Source organism: Galeopterus variegatus, unplaced genomic scaffold (genome assembly GCF_000696425.1).
Source record: "Galeopterus variegatus unplaced genomic scaffold, G_variegatus-3.0.2 Scaffold982, whole genome shotgun sequence".
In the NCBI taxonomy this organism is placed as follows: domain Eukaryota; kingdom Metazoa; phylum Chordata; class Mammalia; order Dermoptera; family Cynocephalidae; genus Galeopterus; species Galeopterus variegatus.
In genome coordinates, this window is record NW_007727093.1 from 913,240 (window position 1) to 930,539 (window position 17,300).

Below are 17,300 nucleotides of genomic sequence, written 5' to 3' on the forward strand. Positions count from 1 at the left end.
GAGGCGTGGGAGCAACACCGAGGTTTGCAATCCCGTTGCCGGTCCCTGGTCCGGTACGGGGGCAACACTGAGGGTTGCAATCCGTTGCCGGACACGGAAAAATAAGACAAAAAAGACCAAAAAATAAAAAAATAAAAAAAAAATAAAATCTATTACTTAGAAAAGAAAAAGAAAAAAGAAACAGGACATCAGCCCCCCTCGTGTATCTGTCCAGTCACTAACCCCTCCCCCGCCAGCGTAACCACTATGCTGACTTCTAACATCATTGATTAATTTTACCCTCAGGGTTGTGTTTTCATGTCCATCTCCCAAGGATTTAAGTGTACTTTTCAGTGGTAATGACTCCCACCTGTGCACTTAAGTGGAGCTAATGGCAGTAATAGTAACACTAATCATAATAAGACTGAAGGAGACCAGGAAAGACCCCCTAGTTCCTTCTCCAGTCTTCAGGTGTTTAATTGTGTGTCCTTAAGGGGCAGGTAATCATCTCTTCTCAACCATCTTTTCATGGGTGGCTACTGTGGGAATAAGTCATCCCTGAGATATTCTCTAGAGGGAGATTTATTCCTGGAGCAGCAGGAAGAAATATGGAGGACTTGGGCCAGCCCCGTGGCTCACTCGGGAGAGTGTGGCGCTGGTAGCGCCGAAGCCGTGGGTTCGGATCCTATATAGGGATGGCAGGTGGGCTCACTGACTGAGCATGGTGCAGACGACACCAAGCCAAGGGTTGCGATCCCCTTACCGGTAAAAAAGAAAAACATATATATATATATATATCTATATATATATATATGTGGAGGACCGGCTAGGAGCCTGGGCTTTGGGGTTGACTAGGCCCTGATTTCATGCTTTCAACCAATAGGTCTTAAACACCCTGAGGGGCCAGGAAGCGGGGACCTAATAAGCAACAGACCAGTCAAAGTCCCTACCTCTAAGGAGGGTTAGGTCTCCACATGGATAGGAATCCTTGCTCTATCATGTAGCAGCCATGCACTTGCCCTTGCTCCGAGCCCAGCCTCAGTCCCCTCCACTGTGACATAAGGACCATGATACGTTCCTTACAGAGTGTGTGACGTTCCTTACAAAGTTGTGTGACATTTAAGGCTTGTAAAGCACTGAGCACATAGTAGGTGCTCAATAAAAGCTACATACAGTATTGAGATGTTGTAGACAGAGTGGGTCAAGGCTTTGGCTCTGGGTTCATCTCCATGCAAGCTGGGTGATCTTGGGCAAGTCTCTTAATCTCACTGAACCTCAGTTTCCTCAACTGCTTGTTAGAGATCACACAGTCCTCTCTCTTAGGGTGGGCAGTTTTAAATGAGATGAGATGAGGCAAGGTGTTTGGCCCACTGGCACAGAGAGTGAACTTGATAAATGAAAGCTGCTGAAATTCCAGATTGTGTGACAAAATCCTGCAGGTGGGAAAACTCACCTGGGGGTCAGCGAGGCCACACACTGGTCCTCACCCACGTGCTGCACAGAAGTGGAGACCTGCTTTAGGGCCACCTTGGTCTCCCTGTGAATCAGCCCTTCTTTCACTGGTCCCTCTTTCTAGATGGAGGTCACCACCCACATGGCATCAGCTAGGATGCTTTGGGCCACCCGGGTGCTTAGCCTGAAATGCTGAATTCTGTTCCTTGAAATGTAAATATCCAGCCCAGTTGTCCAGGCTGCCCATTTCCTATAAACATCCAGCCCCAAAGCATGGAGCACCCAGGGACCACAGGAAAACAGATCTCTGGAATTGCTCAAGGCTAAAACTGAACTCTGAGGCTCAGATTAAAGGAGGAGCCACCCACAGTCCCACCACCCTGCTTTTGGGAGAGCCCAGTTAGCCACATTTCTTCTGAAGAGACATGGGTGAACAGACACGCTCCTGCCTGGGCTCTTCTATTTTGGTGGGGTGGGGATGGAATATATCTATATCTATCTATATCTATATCTAATCTATATCTGTATCTATATCCATTTTGGTGGGGTGGGGATGGAATATATCTATATCTATCTATATCTATATCTAATCTATATCTATATCTATATCCATATCTATCTATCTATCTATATGTACTGATGTATATATAAAAGCTCACTTTCCAATCTTCAAATCTTGGTGGGACAATGACTTTGCCTCTTATTAGAAAATGATTGAATTTCATTGCCAAGGGAGACTTGGAATCACTCATCTCTATGCCTGCTTTATAAAAACTCTTTATTTTGAAATAATTTTAGACTTATAGAAAGGAGTGTTCTTGTATACTTTTCACCCAGCTTCACCTTCTCCACTGTGCCTCTTTTATTCAAATAGTTATTTTTTTTTTAAAGTATAAACTTCTACTGGCCTCTAGTGAAGTCCACAAGCCATTTTCCTGCCTTTCGCTTTCTTGCTCCAAAGTCTTTTTTATTTTTTTTTTGTGACCGGTAAGGGGATTGCAACCCCTGGCTCGGCATCGCCGCACCGCACTCAGCCAGTGAGCACACTGGCCATCCCTATATAGGATCCGAACCAGCAACTGGAGCGCCACTGCACTCCCAGCGCAGCACTTTCCCGAATGAGCCACGGGGTCGGCCCGCTCCAAAGTCTTTTATTAGTTTGGCATTATGCGGAGGTTCTCCGAGCTGGCTGTGCACTGGAATCACCTTGGCTCTTTTTAAAAAAATTACAGAAGACTGTGCCCCACCCATGGCATTTCTGATTAACTCAGCCTTGGGTGGACCTGAGCAGCCTGGCTGAAGGTCCACTGTGGAGGGATTCTCAAGCCTCAGGGGGCTCAGATCACCTGGGAAACATGTTAGAAACACCAAGCCTCTGTCCCTACCCCTCGAGATTATGATCCCTGGATGGGTCTCAGGATTCAAAGCTTTCATGAGCATCCTAGGGGATTCCAATGCAGGAGGTCCACAAACGACCTCGTGAGAAACACTGGCTTTGTGTCAGCTGCAAATCAGAGACTCTGATTTCCCTGTGGGTGCACTCTACTGAATCAGGTATAGAACTTAGCATTTTTGGTTTCTATTTCCCCTGTCAGACAATGGGGAGCCACTGAGAGTTCTAGAGAGAAGAGATGAGGCCAAGCTGTGCCACACCAACATTGGTGATCTGGCAGCCCTGAGAGGACTGGGCTGGAGAAACAGGGAAGGACAGTAGCCAGTGGGAGAAGGGAATGGTAGAATTGCACAGTGGTTAGGACGTGGGATTTTGAGTTTAGAGAGCTTTGGGTTTACGTCTGATGTCTACCACTTCTTTGCTGGGCTGTGGGCTGTCATCTGTAAAATTGAGATAATAATAGTGGTTCCTTCCTCAGGAGGTGTTGTGAGGGCTGAGTTGTGGATAGGCACGAAATACTTAGAGGGGCCAGCAAAACCTCCTTGCAGTGGGTTTGAAGAGTTGTGTTGGGGAAATATCATATCCATCTACCAAAACAATGGCTATCTCATCATACCATCTCAGCTCCATCAAGAGTTTCCAAGTGCCCCTCCAGGCCAGGCCCTGTGCTAGGTGGCGAAGACACAATTTGATCAGAGTTCCTGCACTCTGCGGCCTTCGACCCTGTGTTGGAGACTGGCCAACTGACCACTGCCAATAGTGAAGAGTTCGCTCGAGCCAGACACCTGAATTTAGAATTTTGCCTTATTTGGGATACTTCTTCCTTTCTGCTCTATATCCAGCCATTTCCATTTCTACTCAGGGAGACCACTCAACTCATTGCTTGAGTGACATGCTCTCCCTTGCCTGGTGACCAATGTATTCAGCTTGTTCTTCTCAGCTCTGTGCGTTTCCTATTTTGATTTTATGCATGTCTGATTCCAAAGCCTATAATCTTCTACCTGGTCTTAGCTCCCTTACTGGGAATGTATATTATTTTGCAAGATGAACTCTCTGAAAACAAACCTTGGCCACCTTTCCAAGAAGGTTTGTGCTTGTGGTGGGTTAAGTAATGCTGCCCCAGCCCCCAGGACATCTACATCCTAATCCCCAGGATTTGTGAATGTGTTACTTGTCATAGCAAAAGAGATTTTATAGGTGTGATTAAGGAGTTTGAGATGAGACTATTCTGGATTATCTGGGTGGACTCATTGTAATCACAAGGGTCGTTATAAGAGGGAGGCAGAAGGGTCAGAGTCAGAGAATATGAGGATGAAAGCAGAGAGAGAGAGAAAGAGAGAGAGATTGCAAGATGCTATGCTGCTGGCTTTGAAGACAGAGATGGAGCCACAAGTTGAGGAATGCAGGCAGCTTCTAGAAGCTAGAAAAGGCAAGGAAATGAATTCTCCTCTACAGGCTCCAGAGGAATGCAGTCATGCCAAGACCTTGATTTTAGCCCAGTGAAACCCATTTTAGACTTCTGACTTCTAGAGGTAAGAAAATAACTGTGTGGTTTTTTAAGCCACTAGGTTTGTAGTTATTTGTTACAGTAGCCAAAGCATCATAGCCATGGATTCATACAGTGCTCTCACCATCTCGAATGCTGAAGCTGTGGAGCAAGGCCAGGCCGTCAAACCAGTGGTTGTATTTGGTCTCCCCCACTGTGTGCATCCCAGGCCCGTTGCGCAGCAGGATTCCCTGCAGCCATGTTGGAATCTTGCCTGTTAAAGGAAAGAATGTTTAGTTTCCAGTTTTCACTTCCAAACCCAAAAGCTCGAAGAAATGACCATGGAAAGGAAGTGAGATCATATATATCCAAATACCACCCATTGCATCTTTTCATTCATTCCACAGGCATTTCCAGAAGTGTATAATATGCCTGTCATTTTGCTAGCACTGAGGAGACTAAGATGAATAGACATCATCCCTGTCCTCAAGTTTCCCACCGTTCACTGAGACAGATGAATAAACAGACAGTCAAAATACATTGTGGAAAAGGCCGTGCTACAGACTCAGCAAAGGGAGCTGTGGGGAATAGGACATCATCCCAGGGTGGAGTAAGAGCAGGAGGGTGCAGACAGCTTCCTGGAGGAGCCAACCTGGCTGAGTCTTGGAGAGTAGATGTTTGCCTCACAAAGGCATAAGAAAAGAACATTCTAGAGCTATGCTGTCCAATACACTAGCTGCCAGCCCCGTGTAGCGATTGAGCACTTGAAATGTGGCTGGTCTGAATTGAGATGTGATGTAAGGATAAAAGACACACCTGATTTCAAAGACTTCATATGAAAAAAAAGTTAAATATCTCTAGCAATTTTCTTCATTGATTTTATGTTGAATTGATACCTTTGATATATTTTGTTAAATAAAATGTACTATTAAAGTTAATTTTGCCTGTTCCTTTTTACTTTCTTGAATGTGTCTACTAGAAAATTTTAAAGTAGGTGGTGGCATGCATTATATTTCTGTAGAATAGCACTGTCCTGGAGACAGGGTGCTGGAGAAGATGCTATGGCATTCCTTGGCATTCATCTATGCCTGAAGGCTGCTATCTGCAAATACCTGCAGCTCTCTGCCTGAGGGCTTTGTTTTGACTGTGGAGGAGACCATGCTTCGCCCATACACTGGGCAAGCTTGGAGCCCCTTGGAGAGATAATGCCCCTGGAAGCAGCTCTCATCCAATGGTGGATGGAAAGTTGGGGGACAAATACCACCACTCCCCTGCCCTCAGATGAGATCATAAAGGCATGTTTTACACTATGTTCAGAGGAAGCAGCTCCAATGGCCTCCAGTGATCAATTATGGCTGGACAATGCCCCTTTTATTGGCTTCCTTCCTTGTCTCTTTTTCCTCACCCTTCCTGGTGTTTCTGGGCATCTCATCCCAAATGAACTACTTACACCTGAATTCTTGCCTCTGGAGGAACCCACACCAAGAGATAAAGACCAGGAAATGTGCAAGCTATTTAGTAAGACTGGACTGTAATTTTCAAGCAAGGAAATTGTGAGGAATGAGGCTGGAGAGTTAAGCACGGACCAAGTCACAAGGACTAACATGACCATGCTAAGGGATCAGATTCAGTGTTAGAAAAATGGGCACTTTGACAGTTACAACAGGGAATGGAATTTTAATTTTTTTTCTTTTCTTTCTTTCTTTTTTTTTTTTTTTTTTTTTGCAATTTTGAGATAAAATTCCTATAACATAAAGCTCATCATTTTATTTATTTACTTATTCTTTTTTGGCAGCTGGGTGGTACAGGGTCATCATTTTAAAGTGTAGAGTTCAGGAGTTTTTGCGATGTTCACAATGTTGTGCAACTATTTCCTCTATCTAATTCCATTGCCCCTAACAGAAATCCTACATTCATTAGCAATCACTCCCCATGAAAAAAATATTTATATATATAGTCATCTATCTATCTTTCAAAAACTTAAAGGAAATAGATGCAAATATTAATAGTGCTTAAGAGATGGAAATATAGCTGAATTTAATTTCCTCCTATGTTCTCATTTGTACTTCCAAATTTTATGCATAGTTTAATATACACACAGCTATATATATATACATATAGATTGTATATTATCTTTGTAATTTTTTTTCTTTCAAAAGACTCCCAAGGCAATTCTTCAGTTGAAAATCTCTATCTGACCTTCCTCGCAAAGAGCACTCACAGTTGTCCTCTCCTTGTGAAAAAGATCCAGCCCACCTACTCAAAAATGAAAATGCCCGTGTGCCTGAGCTACCCATTAGCCACTCTAGGGACCTGAGAGTTCAGAACCAGTAACTGCCTTGTAGAGTCTAGACAAGATGGTAGCGGGAAAGTGGTAACCCAAAAAGGAAGAGAAAGCACAAGAAATAACAGATGAAAGAGCTGGCTGGTTAGCTCAGTTGGTTAGAGTTGGTGCTGATAACACCAAGGTCCATCCAGGGTTTGATCCTGTGCTGGCCAAAAAAAAAAAAAAAAAAAAAAAAAAGAAGAAGAAGAAGAAGAAGAAGAAAACAGACACATAGCTCTCTAAAAGATTGTTCTTAAAGAGGGTCCCACTCTGGGTCTGTTTTATCAGCTCTGCAGGTGCTCACACCTGTGTGTACCTGAAAGAAAATCACATCAGACTCTGCAATGCCCAGCAAGTGTGTATAGGTGTGAGTGGGAGCTTTACATGCTTCTCTCACCATTTTGAAATTAATTTAGATGCATACATTTGCACAAACATATCACACACTTGGAATGGGCAGTATTTTGCAGACTGATTTAATTGCATACATGCCAATTGGGGCATCTCCAACGTTTTCTCCTGTAAATAGTGAAAACGACTGTCTCTCCTTGGCAACTGTGAGTACTAATGCATAAAAGCACTCCTGGATTTTCACAGAGAATGTGTCTGGATTATGGGTCATTTCCCCCATCTGTACTGTTTTCCAGATTTTTCAAAAATAATTTACAATCAGTACTATTTCCATAATCAAAAAAAGTGTCCATCTAAGCACATAGGTAGGGCCAATCACTTAGGCAAAATGCTCACCTCTCACTTTGGCCCTCACAGGCTCCAGCTGTTCATTCTTATTCCTGCCGAATATTATATCCATTCCGCAGGGCGCAGAGGGAGAGCGAGACTGACAGCGAACAGACGCTCCTCTGTGTTCAAAGCAACTGGTCCTCGCTCCTCCTTTTCTTCCTCCTTCCTGCCCCTTCCCTCCTCTACATCTTCATCCCTCGTGATGCCGTTCCCTTGTCTCTGCTTTTTCCCTCTTGGCTGGCTCTGATTTCCCCCTCTCTGAGGGCCTGGTGTGTCTGCGCACACAGGGAAAGCTGTGCTGGTGTTATTTATAAGACGTTTGGTCAAAGGTCAGTTCCCAAGCCATGTGTCATAGCTAATCCTCTTATTGTCTCCCCAGTTCCCCCCCACCCCCAGTTTCATTTTTGGTTTGACTAAGACAAGCTAGTTTCTGGCTGGGTTCTAAATTGGCAGAAAGAATCCCGTGCATTCTGCTTAGTTAGGCGGTCTGAAATAATCTAACCCACAAGGAGGAAATGCTGATTGTCAGAGCAAGAAGACAGGCAGTCGGGACAATGACAGGTGGCAGGCACGAGGGCAACCTTGAGTGCATGGATCATGTGCCTGCTGCACGTTGCAGGGACTTCATCTGCAGAGAGGGGAAGAAGAGTTTTATGTTCTGTTTTGTTTTTAATAAAAGCCCCTGCTCCTCCCTCCTAAAAAGCATGTGTAAAGAGCAACTTATTGTTTTCTTTTTGGAACAAGGAAACATAAAATGTTTTATGTATTCCTTCCTTTAAAAAATAAAGACAGGAAATCTAAGACTTTACTCAGGAACTATGAGGAATAGAAAGAAGTAAACTTCAGTTTAACTTCCTGGCCTATCAAGAGGGTAAAACCACATCTGTATTTGATTTTAGGGTTTCCCCATATTTGCACATCTTGACGTGATGCTATGGCCTAAAATCCATATTCGAGTTGCTATGAGCGCTGAGGGAAGACTTAAGGAGCTCATGTAGTCCCCCCACATCCCTACAAGGAAGTCATTAGCATTGTTATTTTTACAGTCTCAGAGATGTGGTGTAACTTGATCAAGGTCAACAGCTAATCAGTGAATGTTCTTCTCCATTACGGGTAATGTGTCCCATATTTCAGAGTTGCTAGTTGGGGAAGAGTAGACAGGAGAGCAAAAGTGAGTGATCCACAGGCAATTTCTATAATGCAGTCACTGCCTTAAAATGGGACTGAAAACTGGCCAGTGCATAAGAGAACAGAAGCAATGGGAATGTAGGGGGAATAGCACATCTTATATAAGAGTTCCGGTTATTTACTGCTGTGCAATGAACCCCTCCAAAACTTAGTGGCTTAAAACAACAACCATTTTTATGATCTGTCATCTTCTGTGGCCTGCTTGGGCTCAGCTGGGCAGTTCTTCTGTTTTCATTGCTTGGGGTTCCTTATATTCACATGGTTGTAAGTTAACTGGCTACTTTCTGGATGCTAAAAGGCTGGGCCTAAGCCTCTCTCCCTCTCCACGGAGTCTCAGGACCTGTCCTTGACCCTTTCTATGGGACCTCTGGGCAGAAAGGCTCCCAAAAGTGAATGTGTAGAGAGGAAGCAGAGTTGCCAGTCTCCTTTAAGGAAAGACCAGTCAATATAATAATCAAACATACTAATTTTTTGAGCAGTTACAATGCACACAACTGTGGCCTGTAACTGGAAGGAAAATAGATACCAATGATCTAGTATCTTGGATTTTATGTTTCTTCTAGCCTGGCTGTGAAGCCATGTATGTACACAGTAAGTAATAACTAGTTGCCTATTGCAGGTGCTCTATAAGGGGCACAGATAGAAAGTATCTTGGAAGTCTGAGGAGCAGAAGCTTGCTCAAGCTCAGGAGGATTAATAAAAAAGGCTTCCTGGAGGAGGGGGGTGCACAGTTGAGCCCTTGAGAGTGGGAAGTGTTTGAGTGGGCAAAATGAAGGGGCAACCTTTCCAGACAGAAGGAACAGTGTGAACAATTCCACTGGGGGTGGGGGGGGGTGGGAAAGCGAGGAGGCTGGGCTGGTTCTGCAGGGATGTATAAAGAGAGATAATTGTAGTTGCCATGTATGGAGAGCTTCCTATGTGCCAGACACTCTTCTGAGCCTTTTACACGTATGAACTCATGTCCTCCTCACCATAACCCTGAGTATAGGTGTTTTAGCCCCATTTTATGGGTAAGGAAAGCAAGGCACAGAGGAATTAAATAGCTTACTCAGAAGCTCAGAGCTGGGCTTTGAACCAAGGCAGCCTTGCTCCAGAGTCTGTACTTGCAACCACTGTTCATCACCACTGCATCTAAAGTGGGGGTGGAAATGGTTCAGGGATTAGAATGTGCAGGATTTGTAAGAATTTGGCCTTCATACTGTAGGAAGTGGTGTCTTAAGTCAAGAGATGATGTCCAACAAAGGCATTCATGTGAGAGCTTAGCTGTGCTGTACAACACAGTAGCCACTAGCCACACATGGCTAATTAAATTTAAATATAAATTAACTACAATAAAGTTAAATTAAAAATTCAGTTCCTCCTTCACACTAGCCACATTTCAAGGGCTCTGTGGTCATCATATTGAACAACGCAGACAGAATATTTTCATCATCACACAAAGTTCTATTGACAGTTCTGCTGAGCTAGCAGGAGGGCTGCTAAAGATAGCATTTACATGTGACTAAAGGGGACAGAAGCATTTATGACTGTATAACAAGCCAGTGTAGAGGATACAATGTCAGAGAAGCTCATGGTTGACAACGGTAAAAATGTGAATTTGTTCATGCATTCATTCATTCATCTGTTCCACAAATACGGAGCGGTTCCAAGTCACAGGTGTATACAGCCTGCTGTGGCAACAGAGAAAGGAGGGGGAAATCCTCTGAGGCTGGGGGTATATGGTGGAGAGGGGACATCTGCAGAAGGCTTCCCAAAAGGACCAATGCTTGAGCCGAGACCTGAAAGATTACTAGGCATTGGCCAAGTGGAGAAGATGGGAAGAGCACACCTACTAAAGGGAACAGCTTGTGCAAAGACTAGAGCATGGCCGCCACCCAAGTGGCTCTGGCTTGTGGGAGGGATGGGCGTGCATTGTGTGGGGCTGTGGCAGGAGAGAAGCAGGAGAGCAGGGGTCAGAAGAAAATGGCAGTAGGAGAGGGAGGGAGGTGAGAGGTGAATTGTCGACAGACTTGGGGTGGGTGGAGGTGCAAGTTGCTGAGAGAGTACAGGAAGAAGAGTGTAGCAGAGGAAGCATCGGCGCTCCATGGAGGTGTTTACTGGCAGGCTCCTCACTGTGCCAGGTTGGGGATCTCCTGGGGCTTCCTCCCACGGGACACATGTTTGTGCAAATTGGCAATGCTACCTTCAGTAGTAATCCTGAGATGGCAAAATAGGATTTACTTCTAGAGAATGCAAGGCTTGGTATGGAATCACACACAGTGTAACCTTGGGAGAGTCTAAGGTACTCATAGGTGTAGCCTTCACCTCCTCCCTTTGGGAAGAAGGAAGAATGTGAACTGCAGGGCTAGAGAGGAAGTGAGTTCACATGCAGTGTGCTCCCTGCTCTGTATTCTGTGCATCTTCTGACCATCGCACAGACACTGTTTGGCAGGTAGAATTATTATCCCCGCTTTATCAATAAAACAACTGAAGCTTAGTGAGGCCGTGCCCCTGGGCCAGAGATCACACGCTATTTGGTGGAGTGGAAGATTTGACCATGGGCTCCTCTTCGGTAGTTTGGGGAAGGAGAAAGGAAGAGGTGGCTCCCTTTCCCTGAGGTCACTTGTTCCACAGGATGGGTTGAACCATAAAACAGTCATGAGGTTGAGAAGTAAACACTGAATTCAAAAAGAAAAATTTTGTGCTATGAAAGAATAAAGCCTTATTTTGCAATTCTGTATCTCCTGTTCCAAAGGTATTGACTAAATCAGTTAATATTTCCCTTTTGGAGATAATGTTATTATATCTAAGTTACTTTACAGTTCTCCAATTAAGCTAGCTTCTAAATGGTACCACTAATTAGCCAGGATGATAAGCTGAGCAGATAATGCTGAAATCTTGGATAGCAGCATCCAAGGTCACAGGCAAAGTCCCTGCAGAGGTGGCAGCTGCCCCCGCCAAGAAAGAACAGCATCAGTGTCAGACAGCCTCCCTAGGGGCTCCTGGAGGGAAAACTTCATCACTAAACAAAAGGCCATAAGTTATGCTATTAACATTTTAAAGGATGCCTTAATTCCATAAAGTCCAACTAAGCAGCAGAGACTAGTGTCCCACTGAGTATTAGAGACAGAAAAATGAGGAATCATAGCTCCTGACCTCAATGAGCTCAAAGCCTGATAAGAGATATAGGAAGGCAAATAAGAATTATAAGTATTATAATCTATAAAATAGTAATATGCCACACTTAGGAGACAGAACTGACAAAATTGAAATGCAGAGGGCATTACTGGTAGAAAAAGAAATGTCTTGTAATGCCTGAACTGGAAAACTTCAGTTTTTCACCATGTGTTTTAGAGCCCAACTGGTGATGCTTGACAAAAATTCAATTTAAAAAATGACTATCAGGTAATAGCCTGATCTATAGTCCTGACATCTCTACCTCCTACGTAATCTTTTAGATGCTCTTCTCTCCTCCAGCCCCCAGCCACAGTCATTATTTTTAATCTCTTGGGAGCAGCCTCCTCACAGGCCTCCCTGCCTCCAGCCCCCTCCAATCCACCTTTCCTGATGCAAGCAGATTATCTGGGTTCAATCCTGATCATGTCACTCTCCTGTTTAAAATCCAGAATTTAGCATAGTTCTTGGCATGTAGTAGGTGTTCAACAAATATTTATTGAATGAATGAATGAACGAATGAACAAATAAATGGCATGTGGCCTCATTGTGCTACATAGTCCTTGTATTAGTGACCCAGGGCTGTCATAATAAAGTAATGCAAACTGCATGGCTTAAAACAACAGAAATTTATTCTCTTACAGTTCTGGAGCCAAAAGTCTGAAATCAAGGCATCAGCAGGGCCATGTTCCCTCTGAAGGTACTAGGGGAGGGTCCTTCCTGCCTCTTCCAGCTTCTGGTGGGTGCCATTCTTGCTTTGCAGGTGCATCACACCAATCTTCATCTGTTTTCACACACCATTTTTCTTCTGTGTTCATATTTCCCTCTTCTTATAAGTGAAACAGAGTAAGGCTAGGCCTGTGAACCAAACTGACTCCATTTTCTCTGCAGAGGACACTTCGTTACTTTTCCACTCCTCAGTCATCAGACCCCTCAGGGCAAATGATTACCCCATGGGCTGCCCTGACAAAACAGACTGAGATAAGAGAGGAAACAGATATTTACTGAGTTGCAAAACCCCTCCCCGAGGCTTGTTTACTATAATTGTAAAAGTTACAGATTAACCTTAAGACTCCTTTAAGAATTCCCACCTGTGCACAAAGCATCAAGGTGACTGCTACAATGACCCTCCTGGGGTGACAATGATTCCTACTGAACTGGGGCCTCCTACGGGGACGACACATTGGGGGAAACGTGTTGAAGAAAGGCAGATACCTGTGACGTTGTTCTATGGGTTTCTTCCTATTTGCTATAATTTCATCAATGAGATGGATATTTCTTTAACCCTATATATCCAAACCCATGGGCCTGGAGACTCTAGAACAGTCTGGGGCATCCCTCCTGCTGGGGCACCCCTCAGGACAGAATGGAGCTCACCCCAAGACCAGGTAGAACTCTGAAATGTTATGAATCTAATTTAGCTTCTATCAGGCTGGGGAAGTAACTCTGTTCCCTGGAGAATGCCAGGTTCAGTGTCCTCAGGCCCCAATGCTGTCGTCACCCCCCAGGGCCTGGGAGCCTGAGCTTCAATGCCAGACAGTTCTGGTTGTGAAACAGAGTAAGGCTAGGTCTGTGAACCAAACTGACTCCATTCTCCCTGCAGAGGACACTCTGTTAACTTTTCCACTCTTCAGTCATGAGACCCCCCAGGGCAAATGATTACCCCATAGGCTGCCCTGACCAAACAGACTAAGAGAGGAAACAGACAGTTTACCGAGGTGCAAAACCCCTCCCCAAGGCTTGTTTACCATAATTGTAAAAGTTACAGATTAACCTTAAGACCCCTCTAGGAATTCCCACCGGGGCACAAAGCATCAAGGTGACTGCTACAATGACCCTCCTGGGGTGACAATGAACACCACTGCCTACTGAGCATGCCCCCATGATGCAACCAGGAAGAACAGAACAGACCACCTCCAGTGACACTGGCCTGCCACCCCTTAACTTCTTTCCCTATAAAAGACCCTGGACAGCTCCCCTCGGGGGGGCTAGCCTTACTGTTGCTACCCCCCTTATGCATAAGTCTATCTCCTCTTTTAATAAAGCGTTGCTTGCTTTACTGTTGGGTACATTGTTCATTTCTATGACTCTGAAATCCGAGAGCCTAATTTAATCACTGGCAAAAACAAGGCAATGATTTATTCTCTTTACTTTTCTCTGATTTTCTGAGCCCTCTTCTGTTTGGTTGGATTGTATCCACATCTGTATAGGTGCACCCTGGAGGGCTCCTGGCTATGCTTTGTTTTTCTGATTTAAATCTAGTCGATACTTTTCTTTATGCTGAAAACAGTGTGGAGAACTGCTTTTATCAATTACTGTCAATGGAATAGGTGGGCCCCACCAATTAGGACTAGGCTAAATTGGACCCCACTGCTCCTGTTTTCTCTTTGTTTGCTTAGTTAGACATTTAGTTGAGTACCGGTAATCTGAATAAAGCTTCCAATCCTTGCATCAACTTTCAGACTTTCGGGTCATTTGTTTAAGGCGAGAGGGCAAGCCAAGCCTGACCTGTCAGTAACATAAGAATACCACTCATTGGATTAGGGCCCACCCTGATGACCTCTTCTTAATTTAGTTACCTATGGAAAGACTGAAAGAACGACAGGACCCGAGCTGACAGTTCACCGGAGAAGTTCCGCTTTATTTGAGGGTGAAGCATACATTTATAGAGAGCTGAGTTCCGGGAGAGGGTGGTTAGTACGCGGGGCGGTGGCTGATTGGTCGGAAGGGCGGGTGATGATTTTGATAGGCCATACTTTGGCACCGGCGGGAATGTTAGGACCCAGAAGAGAAGCTGGAAAGGAACCATGTTTTAGGGAATGTCTCCTTTGGGGTGTTATGGGGCCCTACAAAGACCTTATTTCTTTTTTTTTTTTCTTTATTTTTAATTTTACTCATTTATTTTTGTGGGGTACAGTGTATTATTTCAATACATGCATACACTGCACAATGATTCTAGACTTATTTCCAAATAAGGTCACATTCGAAGGTACCAGGAATCAGGACTTCAGCATATCTATTTGAGGGACACTATTCAACCCACAATAGTAAGTAAGCAAAATAACTTTAAAATGGGAATAGAAAAGGCTAGAAATGGATTTATTTTTATAGCCAAGTTCTTGTAGTTTTTCTTGTACTTTCTCTTACTCTTTTTTTTTTAAAGCTTGTTGTCACTTTTAAACAGTGCTAAAATGGTAGTAGATTAAAATGCTATGAGGGCACAGGAGATGTAGCAATGAACTCCTATAGGACCCAGGGAGGCTTCAGAGAAGTTTTATATTTGAGCTATTCTCGAAAAAGGGTATAAATGTCTAAGCAAGGGTGTAAGAAAAGGCATTCTTGGTAGAGGAAACAGCACGTACGAAAGAGTGGAGATGTGACCAGGCATTGCAGACCACTCAGTGGAGGATAATTGGGGTGGCTGTAGGTTATGTTAGTTCTGTGGTATGGATAAGAAACAGGCTTTGGCATTCTGGGCTCTCCCTGAGGCACCCATTCTACTAGCTGTCTCGCCACCCCATTCTGCCTGGCTAGGCTTTCAAGATCCAGGTTACCAGCTATCCTATAAAAGCAACCAACTAAGCATATGTGAGCAAACCTGTAGGGTTCACTTATATCCATGTTTAAAAAAATCAGTAGAATACTGCTCATCATTCCAGTGACTAAGGTTGTTATCAGTTGCTCAAAGATGGTATCCAGTGGTAGAATTGAAACCACCAGGAAAGCATCCAGGACACTGCTCAGGAGTATGAGCATGTTTGCCAGGATTTTATCTGCAGGTCTTATTCTTCAAATGGGATCAGCAATATGAGCACTAGAAAGATAATTAATTTGGTTTAAACAGGGCATTGAGTCCATAGCAAGAATCATAAAAATATCATCCCCTGTGGTCCAGTGGTCCCACTCCTGAGAATGTACCAGTCTATACTTGGGCTGTCCTGGAAGCAGACCCTAAGACAAGGATTCAAGCGTGAGAAGCTTATTTGAGAAGTTGTGACTGTTAATTTTTTTATGTGTTAATTGACTGGGCTAAGGGATGCCCAGGTAGCTGGTAAAACGTTATTTCTGAGTATATCTGTGAGGGTGTTTCCAGAAGAGATTAGCATTTAAATCAGTAGACTAAGTAAAGAAGATCCATTCTCACCAACATGGGTGGGCACCATACAATACATTGAGACCAAACAGAACAAAAAGGAGAAAGGGTGAATTTATTCTTTTCTTGAGCTGAGACATCCAGCCTCTCCTGTCTTCAGACATCAGAGCTCCCCTTGTTCTCAGGCCTTTGGGCTGAGACTAGAACTTACACCACCAGCTTTTCGGGTTCTCCAGCTTGCAGATGGCAGATTATGGAACTTCTCAGCCTCCGTAATCATAATGTCTAGCAACATGGGAATGGCTCGATAAATGTCCATTCAGTGAAAGGCATCTCAGCCACCACCATGCCAATTTCAATGCTCATTAGCAACATGGAAAAGGTTTAATGTCTGATGCTAAGTGGGAAATGCAGAACACAACATGAACTAATTATATACACACTAAGATTATGCCTGGACCTGTCTTCCAGGGATCAAGCACATGATGAAACCATGAAGAAATGAAAATGTGTTAGGGTGATAGGACCATGAGAATTCTTTTGTTATATTGTCTTTTTGATCTAAAGGAGGGCAAAGATTCAGTATGACCAGTAAAGACACCAGTTCCCATAGAGAGAGGTACTCCCCCAGTGCCTGCCAGTGTTTCCTGAATCCCCTCCCAAATAGGTTCCTTGTACTTGAATCCTTATCTCATTTAGTTTCTTGGGGACCCAAACTAAAATGTGTGCACTTCCTGGACTGGAACATGTAGGCCATAGGGCATTAATATCTTTATGGTTCTTTTTATGGGCTCTATGCCTTATTTAAACTGAACTTGCTCTCTGTTTTCATGTTGCTGATCCTGCTTGGAAACTCGGACAGCTGGATCAGATCACTGGAAACACACTCACACAGGGCCAGCCATGTCCTGCTTACTGTAAGTGTGAGTTTCAAAGGTTAAGGACATTGGGAGCTGACATCACCAAAACAATTCCACATCCAGGAGTCTGCAATTTATCAGAATGTAAAGAATGTGAACATGGAATTTAGCCTGCAGATTTGCATTCGTTATCAAATGTCTCTAAGCATGTTCCATTAGAGACATCAGTTAAGCCTTCATCCAGAAGATACATTATCACTGCCTGTACCTTCCATGTGGTTTTGCAATAGAAGTCATTAGAAGTTTGGACTCCAGAGATAACAGGCCAGTTCTGCCCAGCCTGTGCTCCAGGCTGTGAGTCAGCGATGATACCGCACCCTACCCCAGGCTCTGGCCCTTCCCCTCCTCTGTCAGGCAGGGCCACTCCAGAAGGCTTGGAAGGGTTTTTAGGAAAGAGAGGGAGGCCAAAGGCTCAGCCCCAGGGATCTGGGAGACGGGGCCAAAATGGCAAAAATGTTCATTGAATCCTACTATGAGCCAGCCATGGGATGGACAAAGATTGAGAATCACAGAGTAAAACAACCCACATGTCCATCAACTGATGATGGATAGACAAAATGTGGTCTATA

The 17,300-nt window shown here is 44.2% G+C and overlaps 1 protein-coding gene across 1 annotated transcript in view; it reads right to left on the reverse strand.

Annotated features, from left to right (window-relative positions):
* The window catches only part of BCMO1 (beta-carotene 15,15'-monooxygenase 1), a 44,263-nt gene extending 36,726 nt beyond the window's left edge, over window positions 1–7,537 (reverse strand). The window contains exons 1-2 of the mRNA XM_008574001.1: window positions 7,384–7,537; window positions 4,456–4,584 (exon numbers count right to left, since the gene is read on the reverse strand). Coding sequence (XP_008572223.1) covers window positions 4,456–4,584; window positions 7,384–7,447 — 193 coding nt within the window. The 5' untranslated portion in view covers window positions 7,448–7,537. The remainder of the gene's footprint in view (window positions 1–4,455; window positions 4,585–7,383) is intronic.
* Between the last annotated feature and the right edge of the window lie 9,763 nt (window positions 7,538–17,300).